This window comes from Oncorhynchus nerka, linkage group LG12, assembly GCF_034236695.1.
Source record: "Oncorhynchus nerka isolate Pitt River linkage group LG12, Oner_Uvic_2.0, whole genome shotgun sequence".
NCBI classification, from domain to species: domain Eukaryota; kingdom Metazoa; phylum Chordata; class Actinopteri; order Salmoniformes; family Salmonidae; genus Oncorhynchus; species Oncorhynchus nerka.
This window is the reverse complement of record NC_088407.1, coordinates 47,799,601-47,819,521: the sequence shown is the minus strand read 5'-3', so window position 1 is coordinate 47,819,521 and position 19,921 is coordinate 47,799,601. Positions and strand designations below refer to the sequence as shown.

The 19,921-nt window shown below is 43.8% G+C and overlaps 1 protein-coding gene across 1 annotated transcript in view; it reads left to right on the top strand.

Annotated features, from left to right (window-relative positions):
• Window positions 1–19,921, top strand: part of LOC115138293 (PARK2 co-regulated) — a 244,869-nt gene that overhangs the window by 31,385 nt on the left and 193,563 nt on the right. The window contains exon 2 of the mRNA XM_029674992.2: window positions 7,401–7,535. Coding sequence (XP_029530852.1) covers window positions 7,401–7,535 — 135 coding nt within the window. The remainder of the gene's footprint in view (window positions 1–7,400; window positions 7,536–19,921) is intronic.

Here is a 19,921-nt window from a genome sequence, read left to right as displayed (position 1 = left end):
TGTTCCACAGGATGACACCTTATATATGACAGTAGCATAGGTCTCGTCCGCTATTGGCTAGGCCAATCACCTCCACAGGGGGGCTCAACCATGCAACTTCCAAGGGGGAAGCTAAGTTGAGGTTGTAGGATACCGTCCACGGAAGGAAAGGAGTGGACACGGGCACTAGAGGGGAAAAAAGGATAGCAGACCAAATGAGAAGGGGCTTGAAAGAAATGACAGCCTGGAGTGCATCTGACCTCCGGCGCCTTGTTATTACTCCCTTATGTGCACCAGTGGCAGAGAACCTGACAATTCTGGTTTAATAGTGTTACGACGCTACTTCAAGTTTAATACTCTGCCTCAGAGGCTCAGCTTATGACCACCACTGAGGGCAGGATATTGTGTGTAAGTCTGTGTGTGTGTGTGTGTGTGTGTGTGTGTGTGTGTGTGTGTGTGTGTGTGTGTGTGTGTGTGTGTGTGTGTGTGTGTGTGTGTGTGTGTGTCAGGGGTCGCGTTAATGTCCCATTTGTAAACGTAGCTCTAAAAGGCTTCTGACAAAATGTTGTGCTTCAGTTAGACTTCTCCACTCGGATGAGAAATCTCTGCGCTCGTCATCAGACCAATCCAATTCCCACATTCACAAACTAGCATTCGATCAATCGACGGCACTCTGACTGATGGCAGAGAAGACGAGGCAATGGTTACTTTTCTCCGGTTGTTTTAGCAAGTGACATTTGCAAGATGAACTTCATTCTGGCTACATTCTTTCTATGGTAAACATAAGACATCTGATGGCCATACATCTTGTTTGCAAGCAATACCTTGCTCTTTCAATGGAAGCTTTTACTTCTCTGTGGTTGCTAACCAAATAGTGTTGCAATTCTGTCGTCTTCTGATGAAAACAATGCTGTTTTGCAATAGTTTGTGATTGCGGGATGCAATTTGGGGCGCTCCTGCATGTGGGCATTCCTGCATCTGCAGGAACGCCTCCCTCAAGTATGCCATTGGTTCCTGCATGTGGGCTCGATATCTGCATGAACACCCCTCCTCGAACATCCCATTGGTTCCTGCTTATGGGCGCAACATCTACAGGAAGTCCCTCCTTGAGAATCCCATTGGTTCCTGCTGGAGTGACACTATTGATAATCTATTTATTTGATTTGATTTGGATTTCCTTTTTACCCCTTTTTCTCCCCAAGTTCATTATATCCAATTGGTAGCTACAGTCTTGTCTCATCGCTGCATCTTGAGAGCCGTGCGTCCTCCGAAATACGACCCTGCCAAGCCGTACTGCTCGCTGAACCCGGAAGCCAGCCGCATAACTGCCGACCGTGTCAGCGAGCATGCGCCTTGGCCCACCACAGGAGTCGCGAGAGTGCGATGGGACAAGGACATCCAAACCCTCCCCTAACCCGGATGACGCTGGGCCAATTGTGCGTCGCCTCATGGGTCTCCCTGACGTGGCCGGCTCTGTAGTGACGCCTCAAACACTGCGATGCATTGGCCTAGACCGCTACGCCCGCTTTTGATATTCTGGATTTTTCCTGAATGTGTATGCGATTAAAATGTGGGTCAAAAGGGAAATAAAAGTATTATCTGAGTTTTTCGTTTCGGTTATGCCATCATCGTAGTATAATTAATGTGCAATGTTTAGGCTTAAAAATGTCCGTGTAATCTCTTGATGCGTTGGATAGCAGATGTTACTGATATTTTTCTATGGTCTGCATTTTGAAAATGCTAACGCGACCCCTGGTGTGTGTGTGGGTGTTTGTGTGTGTGTGTGCGCGCTCGTGCGTCTCTCTCTCCTTCTGTATTTTTAGCAGATTGTTAGATCACTGCACTGCCCAGCATCAAGCTATTGCAGTTCTTTGTAGCTCAGTTGGTAGAGCATGGCACTTGTAACGCCAAGGTAGGGGGTTTGATTCCCGGGATTACCCTTATGTATAATGTATGCCCGCGTGACTGTAAGTTGCTTTGGATAAAAGCGTCTGCTAAATGGTATATATTATTAGCATTTCAATGACCACCTCTCACACCATGAACTGACGAGATGGAGTGAGATGCACAGTGGGGAGAGAGAGACATTTCAGACATGTAATATTAAAGAAGATCTAAAGGCAAAAGAACATGCTCCAGCAAATGGCCAGTCACCTCCCATCCAGGACAGGAAATTAGCACAGAGCCACAGTGCTCACACCTACATCATGGCTTCTGATATATCACTGCACTTTCACGTTGGGGGCTTAGGCAGGAACGCCATGAATCCTAATTGGGAGCGGGCTCCCGGATCACATCAGGAAGTCAGCAGGTGATAATTTCAGAGCGCCACGATTCCTACTCCAGTCAAAGCCCCCGAGGTACAGTGCAGCCGAGGAACGGGGGGTGCAGGGATAACGGATCTCAGAGTCTGTGCTGTTTTTTTGTGGGGAGGTTTATTAGAATCCCTATTAGCCGACGCCAATGCCGACAGCTAGTCTTCCTCGGATCCGACACATAACGAAAAAGACCTTAGACAAAAATACTTTACAAGTTACATACATATAAAAACATTAACATGGACATTACAACTAGGTTAGATAGGGGAGAGGCTTTGTGTTTAAAAAAAACATTTTTTAAAAAGCTAATATTGCTGTTTCCTTGAGTAATTTCAGAAGGAAGGGAGTTCCATGTGATCATGGCTCTATATAATACTGTGTGTTGCCTTGAATTCGTTCTGGATTTGGGGACTGTGAAGAGACCCTTGATGGCATGTCTAGTGTTTTTGTGGTGGGCCAGAAAAAAATATTAGTTTAGGTCTGGAAGAAGGGGGAATGGGGGTTGGTTGCTGATGACAGTTGAAAGGAGAGGGGAGTTCGGTGAAGGGTACAGTGTGGAATCGATTGCAGTGTCATCACTTTTGACCAAAAAAGCCACCCGGCCCAGTCAATGCAGTCAATTTTATCCATGGCTATTTTTAGCTGCAAGAAAACATTGTTGCCTTTCAATACAAAACGCAGATGAAATAGTTTCAAACGCATCATTTTTTTATGGTCTGTGTTTTGAAAATGCTAATGCCCTGGTGTGTGTCTGCGTCTGTGTGTGTGAGCGTGCATGTTTGTGTGTGTGTTTATCTCTCACCTTCTGTATTTTTAGCAGGGGAAAGGGGGTCAGATTGATATTGCAGAGCACTGCACTGCCCAACGTGAAGTTATTAGCATTTCAATTACCACCTCTTTCGGCCTCTTACACCATGAACTGAGTGGAAGGACTGAGATGCACAGTGGGTGAGAGAAGATTAAGGTTGAAGAGAGAGACATTCAAGTCACATAATATTAAATCAGATCTAAAGGAAAAAAATACTGCTCAATGTGCAAAGAACATGCTCTGAACAGAAACAGAATTAGCAGGTGTTTCCAGCAAATGGCCAGTCACCTCCCGCCTCCCATCTCGGACAGGAAATTAGCACCGAGCCACTGTGCTCACACCTCCTACATCATGGCTTTTGATCTCTCGCAGCACTTTCATGTTTGGGAGCTTAAGCAGAAAGCCATGAATCCCAATCGGTAGCCGGCTCCCGGATCACATCAGGAAGTCGGCAAGTGATAATCTCAGAGCGCCACGATTCCTATTACAGTCAAAGCCCCCGAGGTACAGTGCAGCCGAGGAACGGGGGGGGGGGTTCTTAGAGTCTGTGCTGTTGTGTTTTTGTTGTGGCCAGAAAAAAGATTAGTTTGGTTCTGGAAGGGGGAATGGGGGTTGGATGCTGATGACAGTTGAAAGGAGAGGGGAGTTCACTGAAGGGTACAGTGTGGCGCGCGAGATGGAATCGACTGCGGTGTCATCACTTCTGACCATAAAAGCCGCCTGGCCCAGTCAATGCAGTCTGGAGTTCATTTTCTCCATGGCTATTTTTAGCTGCCGGCAGAGCAGTGCTACCTGGATGTGAAGGCTTTTGTTGCTCCAGGCAGCTGGAGCATCACTGATGGGCCCATAGGTAGCCTAGTGGCTAAGAGCATTGGGCCAGTAACTGAAAGGTTGCTGGTTTGAATCCCTGAGCCGACTAGCAAGACACTTAACCCTAATTGCTCCTGTAAATCGCTCTGGATAAGAGTGTCTGCTAAAATGTATCTCCATGGCCGAGGGAACTTCTGTGGAGGGAGGAAGACGGAAGGTTTTGCATTCACTTTGTAACCAAAAAAAAAAAGGTAACGTTAAAGAAGGTATATACTACAGTAGGGCCTTTGTTAAAAGAAAGAAAAAGGAGCATTAAAACATTGCAGGGACATTCAGGCATGCAACATTTTGACTGGAATATCATTTGTGATGGATAATGCAAAACTAGGCTACCCTGCAAATGACCTTCATGCAGATTATTCTTTTTCTTGTGCTTTTAAATGCATGGTTAGTCATAGTTGTTTTGCTTGTTTACACCCTCCTGCAGGTATGCCAACCGGTGGCTATTAAAGGAGCATTATGTCATATCTTTGTAATGTAGTGGAATGATAGTGTTTCCCACTTTTTTTCTGCGACAAAACACCCCCATTTTGGGCCCATACAAAATACCATTCTGAAAATGCAGCCCAAAATGTTTTGTTGTCAACTGGGAAAGTTGCACCCTCCCTCTCTTCCATCAGCATTACTCAGAGGCGTGGGCATCTCGTCTTCGAGCACAACCAACAATAGCAGACTTTGGAAAGTGTCCAACATGCAGAAATCGCTTTGCCATTTCCTGGTTGCTAAAATTGTACACTGTTAGCTCAATTTCAGTTTATGTGATAAAATAAGCAATTGAGAGTGTAGAGAATCATGGCACCATCTAAATCGCTTTTAAATATATTTTCAATAATAAAAAAACAATATCGTACTTTCAGCTGTTTGAAGCTGGTGGACCAAACTGAAAGTAAGACTTCAGCGTGAGTCTCCACCGTGTTGCGGGGGAGGGGGAGAGTCGTTTATTATATGTGTTGTTGCAATTCACCTAGCTTCCTCAAGGGGGAAGCAAAGTTAGACATAGTAGAGCCATACTTGCAAACATAAGCAACCATTTGAAATTTAAACTGTTTATCCGGCTCAAAATGTGTCAGACAATTAAAATCAATGATTTACTTGCATGTGACAGAACGCTAAATTGTAGCTGGTCCCATCAGATAAAATGCCACACGTAAAAGCCCTATGCTAACCTCACCAGGTGGCAGTGATTATGCCCTGGAACAAGTTCCGCAGGAGCCAATTAAAATGGTTTCAAAACCTCTTCATGGAAGCGTCCTTAATATACCAGTCCAACATCATGTTCTGATCATCAAAGCAACTATCACGTGTATTTGACCGACTGGTCTAATTGCTCTCGGTCTGAAGTGTCCATGTAATTGTTGCAGATTGTGGCAAGGGTTTGAATCTCACATGAGTCGACCCCCTTCCCCTTTGGGAAATGTAGATTTACATGTATTGTATTACTGTGTTGAAGAGGGACGTAGCCTACAGCCAACAACTTGAAAATAAAGATTAAGAATCAATTTAATAGGGAGCTACATCTTTCAGCCATGCACAAAAACACACGGCTATTGCCTAATAATCATAGTGCATAGGCTATATTACGTTGATGTGTACACCAAGATGTAGGCCTACAACATTTTCTAAGCCGTTTTCATAGTTTTGCCTGTTTTGCCACATATGCGTTATTTGACTCGAGGAGGATGAGCAGTACAAAGTTTACAGTACGTTTTTTTTTGGGGGGGGGGGGTCAAAAAGGGCTTGGGTAGTGGGCACGTCGTCTTCGGGTTATAGAAACATTTAAAACATGTTAAACCAATTTCCTGTAATTCTACAAATTTGTGCATGGAGCTGAGAGAAGTTTTTTGCAGTTTTAAAGCACATTTCCTGCAATTCTACATAATATGTCGTGGAGCAGAGAGTAAGTGTTGCAGTTTTCAAGCTAATTTCCTGCAATTCTATGCATTTTACAATGGCTAATAGTGTGTTCTTTTGTACAATGTACGGTAAACGTAGATGTTGTAAGGACCTAATTTATATATTTTTCCATAAAAGCATATTGATGTGTGTGAAACAGATAAACAAAAGCGTGGAATTTAGTCATATATGCGAAAATGTTCATATGTATCACGAAAGCAGTAGCTAGTACCCTACTCAAGGATTCGTCAATGCAATATTGGTTATTACACAACATTTTGTTACAGACCAACGGAACAAAACTAAACCTTGAATTTGTAGGTTTAAAATATCCCTCTAGTGGTCAGGGTTGACCTATTTTAAGAAATGCCATTGATTGGTAAAGTCTAAGGTCTTTGATAAGCCGATTAAGCATTTGTTCCAAGATATAATCACTGCTACCTGGTGAGGTTAGCATAGGGCTAACGTGTGCCATGTTATCTGATGGGACCAGCTACTAATGTTATTCATTCAGCATTCCCTCGCTTAAAAGTAAACAAACGCCACCAAACAGATTTATTTTATGCCTCTGCAATCCCATTGTGCATTAGATGCTGTGGGTCCACCGGGACACCATAGGGTGTCTTTTAATAGTCTAAACTCACTCATAACTTACTTCAGGCCCTAGTAGGCTACTACTTTATCCACTCAGCATGCTACCTCTAAGAAAGTTTCTCCCATGTGTATTGTGTATAGCGTGTGATGTCTGGCTCTAAGGAACCACAGTCTTGTCACTGTATGGCAATGTAGTCATATTACACTGTAGTCCCACGACGTTGTTTCTCAATGGAACCGCAGTCTTGTCACTGTCTGGCACTGTATTCATGTTACACTGTAGTCCCATGACACTGTAGTCCAGCACTGAGACGTTGTTTCTCAATGGGCGCTAATCTAAGGATTAATGACAGTGATACATCTGCCAGTCATGTCGTCGGGCCCCACAGATGGCGAGGGACGAGGGACTCAACGCGGGGACTGATTGGCACGACCACTCTTGTCATTCATTACCGGATTCAATTTGAGCTGGGATGAAAAACGACCCTAACCCAAAACGATTCAACTACAAGGCCTATCTCTGCTCGCAGCTGTTACGCTAGTCAGTGATGTAATCTAAGGCTAGCTCCCCAGTGTTTGCACTCGTTGACTTTGAGTCAGATCTATGGAGTGACATCCACCACAATAACAACAACAATGACGACAGGAGTCCAATTCATTCTCAGCCTGGCACTACATATCCAATATACAGGAACAGTAACATGGTAATAACAATGCCGCTGGCAGAGCCTCGGGCTACGTGGCAGACAGGCTGTGTTTAGCCCTGAGTGGAGGGAGCAAGGCAGAAGTGTCTCAGAGAATTATATGTAAAAAAAAAAGAAGAAAAAAAGGGCCCCACTACAATGATTCCATTCTGGATTTGAGAAACACAACTGTCAATTCTGGTTTCGATCGACAGGATTATCTCTCTTTCTCTTTCTCTCTCTCTCTCTCTCTAGGTGGTAGGACCGCCGGCAGCAGGGGCCTTCCGGGAGAGGCCGGCCAAGCCCACGGCATTCCGCAAGTTCTACGAGCGAGGAGACTTCCCCATCGCTCTGGAGCATGACACCAAGGGCAATCGCATCGCATGGAAGGTAGGATACTGCAAAGCATTCACTAGAGCAGTCTGTTGAGATTGTGCAATATGTGGAGGCTACAGTACAAATTTGTGAATGAGGCGAATTACCCCTATACTGTACAATACTGTATGCAATTCATCATGTTCATCATTAGAGGGATCTACCTTTACGCTCAGCCTAAACTCTCAGCAGCGTATAGGCCTACAGTAGGTGATCACATGCACTCACACACCACCTTAATGTAGGAGGCCACACAGTGTTGTTCACATGGAAACACTGGTGCCATAGTATGTATTATTATGTTGTCAATGCTCTACATGATATGTGATGTGTGTCGGTGTCATCTGCGATGTTTATTTATTTATTTATTTTTATTTATTTTTCACCTTTATTTAACCAGGTAGGCAAGTTGAGAACAAGTTCTCATTTACAATTGCGACCTGGCCAAGATAAAGCAAAGCAGTTCGACAGATACAACGACACAGAGTTACACATGGAGTAAAACAAACATACAGTCAATAATACAGTATAAACAAGTCTATATACAATGTGAGCAATGAGGTGAGAAGGAGGTAAAGGCAAAAAAGGCCATGGTGGCAAAGTAAATACAATATAGCAAGTAAAACACTGGAATGGTAGTTTTGCAATGGAAGAATGTGCAAAGTAGAAATAAAAAGAATGGGGTGCAAAGGAGCAAAATAAATAAATAAATAAAATACAGTTGGGAAAGAGGTAGTTGTTTGGGCTAAATTATAGGTGGGCTATGTACAGGTGCAGTAATCTGTGAGCTGTTCTGATAGTTGGTGCTTAAAGCTAGTGAGGGGGGGGGGGGGGTAAGTGTTTCCAGTTTCAGAGATTTTTGTAGTTCGTTCCAGTCATTGGCAGCAGAGAACTGGAAGGAGAGGCGGCCAAAGAAAGAATTGGTTTTGGGGGTGACTAGAGAGATATACCTGCTGGAGCGTGTGCTACAGGTGGTAGATGCTATGGTGACCAGCGAGCTGAGATAAGGGGGGACTTTACCTAGCAGGGTCTTGTAGATGACATGGATGTTATCATCCATTGTGGAACACAAAGGAACGTCTGCAATGTACACATGATGTCACGGTGGGTCACGATCAATGTTCTCCTTGTCCTCGGATATTGCCTGTGAGGACAATAGCCCAGACAGACCTATCTCAGTGTTTCTGCGTCTATGTCAGAATGTGTACCTGCTGCAGTCAGAAAGACTCAATCGTGCAGCGTTCGACACATCAGTTAGCCCAGCAGTGAGATTGCTCCTCCTTATATTAAACATGCTGGTTTATTATAGCCTCACAGTGCTGCGAGATTTTCCACAACTTCTGAGTCGGAGTCGTCACCACCCACTGCACTTAATGACATTTAGAAACGTAAGCAAGGCAAAATGAATCAAAGCAAATAGGCTTTTTCTTCCTCCTTCAAAAGAGAGAGGTGACACACTCTTTCCTTTCTCCCGGTGAAAACATTGTGAAAGCATCTGCATGAATTAGTCATGTACAGTGTTCAAATGAATACTGTGTGGTGGATGGTGAGCTTTTACCCCAATAATGGCTTTCTTTGTGGCTCTTATGAAAAAGCTCTCAGCAAAACGGGAATTGGTGTATAAAATTTGTGCAGCTGTTATGGTTATTGATTTCACCCATGCACACGTGTAACCGATTTCTCCTAATTCTCCCTGTCAGACTACTTCATTACTCCCCCACTGTGTGAAACATCTTGGATGGATGACTGTTCATGTGTGTATAGCACACTACAGCGAGCCTAGTCAAGCATGCGTTTGTGTTCTGAACTAGCATGCGATACACCACGCATCCGTTTTGTTACATTTTTTTTTCTTCCTAATTCCGGATGAATTCACCCCCCAGTGTTTTCATCCTCTCCTCTACTTTTAAAATCACTTCAAATAGAGTAGATGCCGGGCAGTGTAGTGGTTTGATAGTGGATAGTGAAAGTGGGGGCCTAGTCGATGATTGGAGCGAGCGCAGGGGCCACTGTGTGTTTGCACTGGGCAGCACCTGGGGCAGAGGTTCAAGGCTGGGGCTCTGGACCAATCTTGGCTGGAGAGTTGGCTATAGGAAGAAAAAAAGAAAAAATAACTAAATTGTGTTGATTTAATTTGGCCTGAGTGCACAATCCGAGTGTGTGTTTACTGTGTTTGTGTGTGTAGAGGAGTGTGTGTGCCTGAGGTCAAGAGTTCACAGTCCCTGCCGGCTCTGTGTGTGTGTGTTTACGTGTGCGCTAGAGAGGGAGCAGGAGAGTGGTAAAATGTCCTCATGATGGAATGCCTCTTAAATTGACCGTGAAATAGCCACAAACAGCATGTTTACTCCAATAAGTCAATCAAATGAATATCAGTGGTAACATACAGTGTAGGTGTCCTATTCAGTATGTGTGTTTGTCACCACCCCCCTGCAGCACCACACGTAGGGTAGAAAGCTTCCCTTTCTCCCCTCCCCTGTCTGTGCGGTAGGGAGCAGCAGCGCATGGCTCTTCCTCCTCTTCTATGGAGTTAGTCTCTCATGTCTTTCACAATCCCCCACCCTCTCCCACTCTACTTCATCATACGGATGGGCACTGGAAATGGTTTCGGCATTCAAATAATATCACAATATTTTTGGGGATATCCGGATTGTCGAAATGCATGTTTTGTTCAATTCAATGGAGACTTGCTCGTGTGACGAGAGAGAGAGAGAGAGCGCTGCGCACTGTTTGTTTTAGCAGAAGGATGGGGGAGGGGGAGAGAAAGAGAACCAAACCCGACTCCCGCTAGTCTAGGAAGATACAAAGAAGGAACTGTCAGATTGCGTCACAATACCCCCGAACTTGCCACAGTGGGAGCCAAATTTGAAGTGGAATACATTGAATACATGGAGCATTAAACACAATTGAAATGTATTTTTGGAAGGGCTGTGGTCACCATTAATGTAATACATTAACTATTTAGGGGAGCTATTTCATAGTTTTTTCACAAGTACATTATTTTCCCATTTCAGTATAGCTACCCTATGCTTGGCGTGACAGTTATGGGAAGGGCAGACCGTCCGATATGCCCTGAAATATTTTGATATGCAACCTGGAATAAAAATGTAAGAGGACTAGTGCTCCTATTTAAACTAATCTCACATCTGTGCAGTTTGCGAGCAATGATGTTATGCTACATTGTATCATAGTTTCTTCTTCAGAGCTCGCTGGTGAGCAACAACGAATGTAACTTCACAGAGACAAACACGAGTTCTTCAAGTTTAGCACTATTTTTTATTGAACCTTTATTTAACTAGGCAAGTCAGTTAAGAACAAATTCGGCCTCCTGCGGGTATGGGGGCTGGGATTAAAAATAAAAATAAATTTAAAAAGAATGTAGGACAAAACACACATCACGACTACATAAAGAGAGACCTAAGACGACAGCATGGCACGGCACAACATGACAACATGGTTGCAACACAACATGGCAGCAGCACAAAATGGTAGCGGCACAAAACAGGGTACAAACATTGTTTGGCACAGACAACAGCACAAAGAGCAAGAAGGTAGAGACAACAATACATCACGCAAAGCAGCCACAACTGTCAGTAAGTGTGTCCATGATTGTGTCTTTGAATGAAGAAACAATTTGTTCCTGAACTTGTAGCTAGTTGGCGGGCCAGAACATAATTAGCCCAAGTTCAAGAACATTGGGAAAAAGACAGAGACCTTACCTTTCCCCTTTTTATTTTAGTCCGGGCAGGCCGACGCTTTCGGCAGTTATGCCTTCATCAGAGCTGAATCTAATCATGGTACTTTCAGAAGACATGAGGCCCAAGTCCAACGCAGAAAGGCATGACGGAGACAAGAATGCCAGCATTAAACTTTCATTTATTGAATGAAGGAAACTATATCAATGCATTTCAATCATGACGGCCATATGATGGAAAAGTGAAAACGATTCAGATTCACGTTTTGTCCTACAAGAGGAAATCTTAGCACATCTCACGCGTCACATAGGCCTAAACAAACATAAACCCTAACCCTAACACAGCAGGAAACAAAAAATAGGAACAGTCAGACAAATACCATTCCCTGCCATCCCACCCCAGCCTGTCCATATGAGGAGTTGTTCGTAATAGTGATAGACCCTGGTATAAAACTCCTCCCGAAGTGGGCAGTGCGCACAATCAGACCTGATGGGAGAACAAAGGAGTGGGGGGGGGTGATGTAGTTGATGTTTGTATGGTGTATGTTTAGTATTGTTTCTAAGAGAAAGGAAATCGAAGGCCTATAGGCTACTCCAGGGACATTTAATAGCCATAGCCTATACACTTTATTATTATACAAACCTTCCGAACAGAACAGTGCGAAACCTGAAAGAACTTGTGGTTCTCTAGGGTCAAGCGAATTGATACAATGTATTACTTGTGCATGCACCAGTGCAACGATATGTAGTTTAACAACATCGCTCCCAAACGGCACTGATGTGAGATTCTTTTTCCGCTAAAGAAGCACTGGTCCTCTTAAATTGTAATTCCAAATTGCACATAAAAATATTTAGGGTCATATTGTCACGACTTCTACCGAAGTCGATGCCTCTCCTTGTTCGGGCGGCGGTCGACGTCGCCGGTCTTCTAGCCATCGCCGATCCATTTTTCATTTTCCGTTTGTCTTGTTTTCCCACACACCTGGTTCTCATTTCCATCATTATGTGTTGTGTATTTAACCCCCTGTTTCCCTCATGTCTTTGTGTGGTATTGTTTACTCTGTTTCATGTTATGCACACGTTAGTCTGTTGCGCTGGGTTATGTTAACCCGTATTGTTATTTCGTTTTCACTTTGCCGTGTGCTTTTGGTTCGCCTAAATAAAAGGCTCCGTTGGCTACCCAATATCTGCTCTCCTGCACCTGACTCCCTTACAGCCATTTACGCATACCTGACACATATGGCAGTCTGCTCTGCCTTTCCTCCCCTTCACACCAGGGCTGCCAAGAATATAGGGTTGCTATAAGTAGTGAATGGAAAATAGTATAAAATACTGTAGCCCCCCACTACCATGAGATGTATATATTTAATGTATTAATTGTATGGTGACCACAACCCTTCTGAAAAACGTGTTTTAATGCAATTTTTTAATGCACTCATAAAAACTGTCATAAAACGTTTGTTTTTATAAAAATGTTTAATGTAATGGTCTATCATGTAGGCTGTGTAGCAGTGTCACATAGATCATTTTATTTAATTTTAGATAAAGCCTTAAAAAAAATAAAAGGCCTACTCCACCAAGTAATTGAATACTAACGTTCGGATATTCAAATAGTTGAATAACCGTGCTCAGAGCCATATATATATATATATATATATATATATATATATATATATGAGATAGGCCAATGTGGTTAAATGTTTCCGAGAGCGTCACTTTTTCTTCCATAGCCGTTGCTATGATAATTAACGCTTCTGTGTTGTGCTGTTTTTTTTTTCTGATAGCTTTTAAAACCTATGAAGATGTCCAGTGAAAGCAGATATGCAACTTGTTGACACTACAATACAGTAAAGACTCGGATACACAATATCCCGAATGCTAATCAATAAAAACATCTGTTAAATGTGCTACTCTGTTTTGCTCTGTTACATCAGAAACATTTCAAGAATAACGTTTGATATGGGCGCTAACATGGCGGCCGTTCTGAAACCTGGCCTAACGCTCTGTATGGCTCTGACCGTGCCCATCCCCACTTCATCATCACATTACTGAATAGTGGGAAAAGTGGTGAAAAATACTGGCCTGATCCTTTGTCTTTAAAAAGAATCATGTTCAGCTTTCCCCACCAGTCATGATCTGTCTGTTCTTCAGAGGGTGGAAGAGTGATTACTTTCTCTTGTAATGATACAATTTGCCTGAACTCCTCCTGATAATGGTTAAGACTGTATCAGCATGTGATTGGATTTGTGTTGTCCTGCTGGGTGGCGTGTGTTCGTTTTGAGCAGGAGGGGAAAAAGAGAGAGACAGTGTGTGTGGGCGGAGAGTGTGCGGACATGGCGTCCACGCACCTGTGTTTGTTCGTGCACGTTTTTTTTCCGTTTTTGTGTGTGTGTGTGTGTGTGTGTGTGAGTGTTTTTGGTACAAGAGAGAATGTGAGCTAAATGTCAAGGGCAAATTGAAAGCGGCAAGGTTGTTTCCCTGAGTAGGTAATTTGGCTCTCTGGCTTTCCACTACAGCTGTAAAAGCCCCGTGCTGTAATGTGGCTCACGCAGGTAAAAGCTTTACACATATGAGGAACATGTGCTGCCAAAAGATAAGAGGAATAGTGGGAGTCTCTCTCTCCCGTGCGTCTGGCCCCCTGTCATGGCGTTGGAGGTTGGAAGCCAAAGGCCTGGCTGCCTGGAACGGTTACTCTAAGCCAGGGTTGGGCAACTGGCAGCCCGCGGATCAGTTTCCAAAAACATTTGGATGAAAACATTTTGGGAACTCAGTCGGCTCTCAATTTACTATTGAGAGTTAGTATAGTAGTATATACAAGATGCAGTTGTTTGTGCATCAGCAGTTTTTCTCTTGCCAGCTTTCTAAACTTATAGTAATTATGGTTGAATTACTGACTGTGGGACCCCCATTGATTTTGTTAGTCACTCTCACTCAGATATCATATAAAAAATTGCAAATATGGCAAAATGTGTAGAATTGCAGGAAGTTAGCTGTAAAATTGCACTTTTTTCTCTCTGCCTCATGGCAAAATGAATCAAATTGCTAAATCTTCTCTCCATCCCATGGCAAAATGTGTAGAATTGCTGCAAACTTGCTTCAAAACGGAAACATTTTCTCTTCGCCCCATGGCAAAATGTCTAGAATTGCAGGAAATTAACTCTTCAATTTATTCTCTCTGCTGTCAAGAGGGGGACCGCTAAAATGTTTTGCTCGCAAAATGGGGGGGGGGGGGGGGGCTCCCAAAACGCCAGGGCCGGCTCTGACTGCATGTGTGGGTATGGCTGTGGGTACGTAGACCCCTCATAATGAATTCCGATTTTTTTTGTGGCCTCCACCCCCATCACAGTTGCCCATCCCAGCTCTAAGTACTGGTACAGAAAGCCAAGTGCAGAGTGAAGTGCTGAAACATTTTTAGAACGCACAGGCATAGAAGTTAGAAGAATTTACTTAAAAGTCTACTAAAGTGTGACTTCGTCCTTGTGTTCCTTGGCTATTTACCAGTGTTCTAGTACTCAAGACGGGTCTCAAGACCACATGTTGAGTGTCTTGGTCTTGTCGAGGTGTCAGATACATTTGTACTCGATCTTGACTTGGTCTCGGACAGTGAGGACTCCATTGTCAGCTTCCATTCAGTCACTGCATAAAACCGCTTCGCCAGGCCAAATATATACACTCCTTTCTTGAAACATTAATACAGTATCTTAACAGCCTTTTATCTATTATAGATATGTTTGCACAGTAGGGAACCTACAGGTCTTCAGTGTGACAGGTTAGTACAGTGGTGAACCTATAGACCTCCAGTGTGTGACAGGTTAATACAGTGGTGAACCTATAGGTCTTCAGTGTGTGACAGGTTAGTACAGTGGTGAACCTATAGGTCTTCAGTGTGTGACAGGTTAGTACAGTGGTGAACCTATAGGTATTCAGTGCAACAGGTTAGTACAGTGGTGAACCTATAGGCCTTTAGTGTGTGACAGGTTAGTACAGTGGTGAACCTATAGGTCTTCAGTGTGTGACAGTGGTGAACCTATAGGTCTTCAGTGTGTGACAGTGGTGAACCTATAGGTCTTCAGTGTGTGTGACAGGTTAGTACAGTGGTGAACCTATAGGTCTTCAGTGTGACAGGTTAGTACAGTGGTGAACCTATAGGTCTTCAGTGTGACAGGTTAGTACAGTGGTGAACCTATAGGCCTTCAGTGTGTGACAGGTTAGTACAGTGGTGAACCTATAGGTCTTCAGTGTGTGACAGGTTAGTACAGTGGTGAACCTATAGGTCTTCAGTGTGTGACAGGTTAGTACAGTGGTGAACCTACAGGTCTTCGGTGTGTGGCAGGTTAGTACAGTGGTGAACCTATAGGTCTTCAGTGTGTGACAGGTTAGTACAGTGGTGAACCTATAGGCCTTCAGTGTGTGACAGGTTAGTACAGTGGTGAACCTATAGGTCTTCAGTGTGTGACAGGTTAGTACAGTGGTGAACCTATAGGCCTTCAGTGTGTGACAGGTTAGTACAGTGGTGAACCTATAGGCCTTCAGTGTGTGACAGGTTAGTACAGTGGTGAACCTATAGGTCTTCAGTGTGTGACATGTTAGTACAGTGGTGAACCAATAGGTCTTCAGTGTGTGACAGGTTAGTACAGTGGTGAACCTATAGGTCTTCAGTGTGTGACAGGTTAGTACAGTGGTGAACCTATAGGTCTTCAGTGTGTGACAGGTTAGTACAGTGGTGAACCTATAGGTCTTCAGTGTGACAGGTTAGTACAGTGGTGAACCTATAGGTCTTCAGTGTGTGACAGGTTAGTACAGTGGTGAACCTATAGGTCTTCAGTGTGACAGGTTAGTACAGTGGTGAACCTACAGGTCTTCAGTGTGTGACAGGTTAGTCCAGTGGTGAACCTATAGGTCTTCAGTGTGACAGGTTAGTACAGTGGTGAACCTACAGGTCTTCAGTGTGTGACAGGTTAGTCCAGTGGTGAACCTATAGGTCTTCAGTGTGTGGCAGGTTAGTACAGTGGTGAACCTATTGGTCTTCAGTGTGTGACAGGTTAGTACAGTGGTGAACCTATAGGTCTTCAGTGTGTGACAGGTTAGTACAGTGGTGAACCTATAGGTCTTCAGTGTGTGACAGGTTAGTACAGTGGTGAACCTATAGGTCTTCAGTGTGTGACATGTTAGTACAGTGGTGAACCTATAGGTCTTCAGTGTGACAGGTTAGTACAGTGGTGAACCTATAGGTCTTCAGTGTGTGACAGGTTAGTACAGTGGTGAACCTATAGGCCTTCAGTGTGTGACAGGTTAGTACAGTGGTGAACCTATAGGTCTTCAGTGTGTGACAGGTTAGTACAGTGGTGAACCAATAGGTCTTCAGTGTGTGACAGGTTAGTACAGTGGTGAACCTATAGGTCTTCAGTGTGTGACAGGTTAGTACAGTGGTGAACCTATAGGTCTTCAGTGTGACAGGTTAGTACAGTGGTGAACCTATAGGTCTTCAGTGTGTGACAGGTTAGTACAGTGGTGAACCTATAGGTCTTCAGTGTGACAGGTTAGTACAGTGGTGAACCTACAGGTCTTCAGTGTGTGACAGGTTAGTACAGTGGTGAACCTATAGGTCTTCAGTGTGTGACATGTTAGTACAGTGGTGAACCTATAGGTCTTCAGTGTGACAGGTTAGTACAGTGGTGAACCTATAGGTCTTCAGTGTGTGACAGGTTAGTACAGTGGTGAACCTACAGGTCTTCAGTGTGACAGGTTAATACAGTGGTGAACCTATAGGTCTTCAGTGTGTGACAGGTTAGTACAGTGGTGAACCTATAGGTCTTCAATGTGTGACAGGTTAGTACAGTGGTGAACCTATAGGTCTTCAGTGTGTGGCAGGTTAGTACTGTGGTGAACCTATAGGTCTTCAGTGTGTAACAAGTTAGTACAGTGGTGAACCTATAGGTCTTCAGTGTGTGACAGGTTAGTACAGTGGGGCACCTATAGGTCTTCAGTGTGTGACAGGTTCATGATTCTGAAAGGACAGCAGCCGTAATACCAGGTCACTCATGTAGGAGAGTGCACTTTCTGTAAAACACATAGGGCCAGTGGTGTTGTGGAGGGTAGGCTATACGCAGGTATAAGCCGTACACCCACTTATTTTTCAGTGGGCATTTCAGTGGGCATTACTCACTTCTGAATCCCTGCTGATGCGTATCAAAGTAGTGTGGTGGAGGTGTACGACTCAGTTATGGAGTACAATAGAGACATCATGCACAAAGTAGCCTACACAATCGCAAAGCACTGTCACTCTCGTTGAAATGAGAAGACCAAGGCGCAGCGTGAGTGGAGTTCCACATATTTTAATAAACTGAAACTCACCAAAACAATGAAGCACAATCGAAACGTGCTGCTACTGGCGTGCACTCAGGCAACTAAATGTAGACAAGATCCCACAAACACAATGGGGAAAATGGCTACCTAAATATGACCCCCAATCAGAGACTATGATAAACAGCTGCCTCTAATTGGGAACCATATCAGGCCAACATAGATATAGAAATGACCTCGATGACTCACCCTAGTCACACCCCGACCAAACCAACATAGAGAATAACAGGCTCTCTATTGTCAGGGCGTGACGAGCACGTGAAATATATTCACAGGACAGCAACTGAATGGTTATCCTTTATTTAATTTTTTTCTATTTAAAAAAGTTGTGATTTTGAAAGTGAATATCTCAAAAATCTATAGTAAAACATTTGAGTATACCCACTTCTCCAGGCACCACTACGCCACTGCATAGGGTTGATGGAAAGACAGCAGTCACACACAGCATGATGTTAAAGGATAAGCAGTCCATGAACTCTGACACAATCAGCCAGTAGGTCCCAATCATAAGAATACAAAAACACAACCATTAAGCATTTCCCAATCAAAATGTAAAACGATTACACAAAGTAACCAGTGACCTAAAGTTGAAAGTGGAAGTGACAGCCTTTTAACTACTTTGCAGATATGAAACAAACAGACAATCATATTATGGCACTCATCTTTTCCCATTGAATGCAATTTATTGACATAAGATTCAATTGGCCTTTCTAGGGAGTTTTTCCTAGCCACCGTGCTTCTACACCTGCATTGCTTGCTGTTTGGGGCTTTAGGCTGTGTTTCTGTACAGCACTTTGAGATATCAGCTGATGTAAGAAGGGCTTTATAAATACATTTTTATTTGATTTGGTTGATGTTTTCCCCATTGACTGCTATGTATTGACATAAGCATCAACCCTGTGACACTCTTCTTTTCCCATTGAATGCAATTTATTGATATAAACATCAACCCTGTGACACTCTTCTTTTCCCATTGAATGCAATTTATTGATATAAACATCAACCCTGTGACACTCATGTTTTCCCATTGACTGTAATGTATTGAGATAAACATCAACCCTGTGGCACTCTTCTTTTCCCACTGACTGCAATGTATCGAGAAAAACATCAACCTGGCCACACTCATCTGTTCCTATTGACTGCAGTTTGAGAAAAACGTCAGCAACTGTGAAGTTTTATCTTTTCGCAAAAACGTGCTAGGGTGACGTTTTCAGGCTGATAATGGGCTGTTTCAACATAGGAGCACATGTGCTCCTCCTTGTAAAAAAAATGTCAGCATAGAGCCCTGAGGGGCCCTGCATTCAGAAGACATGGCAGCCGCTCGGCTCTCAGTAATAATGGATGAGATGAGCGGAGGTCTGTCTGTCTCTTTGTCTCCTCAGTCAGTAGGTTAGCCTAGCGTTAGCCCCTCGGCCCCACCAGCCCCAACAGCAGCCCACCAGCCAGACGGTCTGAGACTGAAACTGCAGCCTGTACGGACCTCCAGACCCAGAAACACTCCTGTTCATTTCATTACAACTTCTACTTTATTCTCTGCCTGCATCTCTGGACTCCCTCACTGCTTTGTGTCTCATCTGAGTCTTCTCTTCTCGCTCTGTGTTGTTTTGTCCTCTTTTCTGTTGTTGTTGTCATTTTCTTCTCCTCAGCCTCTCTCATGTATTCCCATTTGTCATTTTATGGAGTCAGGGGACTGAGGCGGGAGGCATTTCATAAGAATATTAATGCTAAATTGATTCCTGCCCGCAAAACACCCAGCTTGGGGAGGGAGGAGTGGGACAGGAGGGGGACAATCAATAAATCTGATCAAGCGCTTTAGGAAATGAAGAGAGTAAAGCGCTCCTAGGGGACTGATATCCATCTCCTTGGGATGATTGAATAACGCACTGAGCGAATGGGGAGGAGGGAGAGTGGGAAGGGGTACCGGGAAAGAGCATGCGTGTGGAGAGTGATCGTGTTGTGTGTGCATGCGTGTGAGTGAAGGGGATTGAATAAAGAGGGTGAGGTCATTGCAGATACCTCTGTGACGAAAGGCTTTTTTTATTGGCAATTTTTCAACAACAACAAAAAAATGTGGGAATATACATTGTTAAGAGTCATAGCTTGTGGCTGCTGGCGCTTTCTATTGACAGCTGTATTGCATGGCCTGGGTACATCATTTTGATGAGGAGTTAATTCGGGGTCTAGTGCCGTCCTTTCCTATTTGTCATTTATTAGTAGGCCAATGCAATATGTTAAACAGAGAGTGAAGAGGTGGAGTGGATTTTTATTGACAGCCCCTGTGTTTGAGTGATTGTCATGGTTTCTTATCTAAATTGCTGATATTTTATACCTTGGAACATAATGGAGT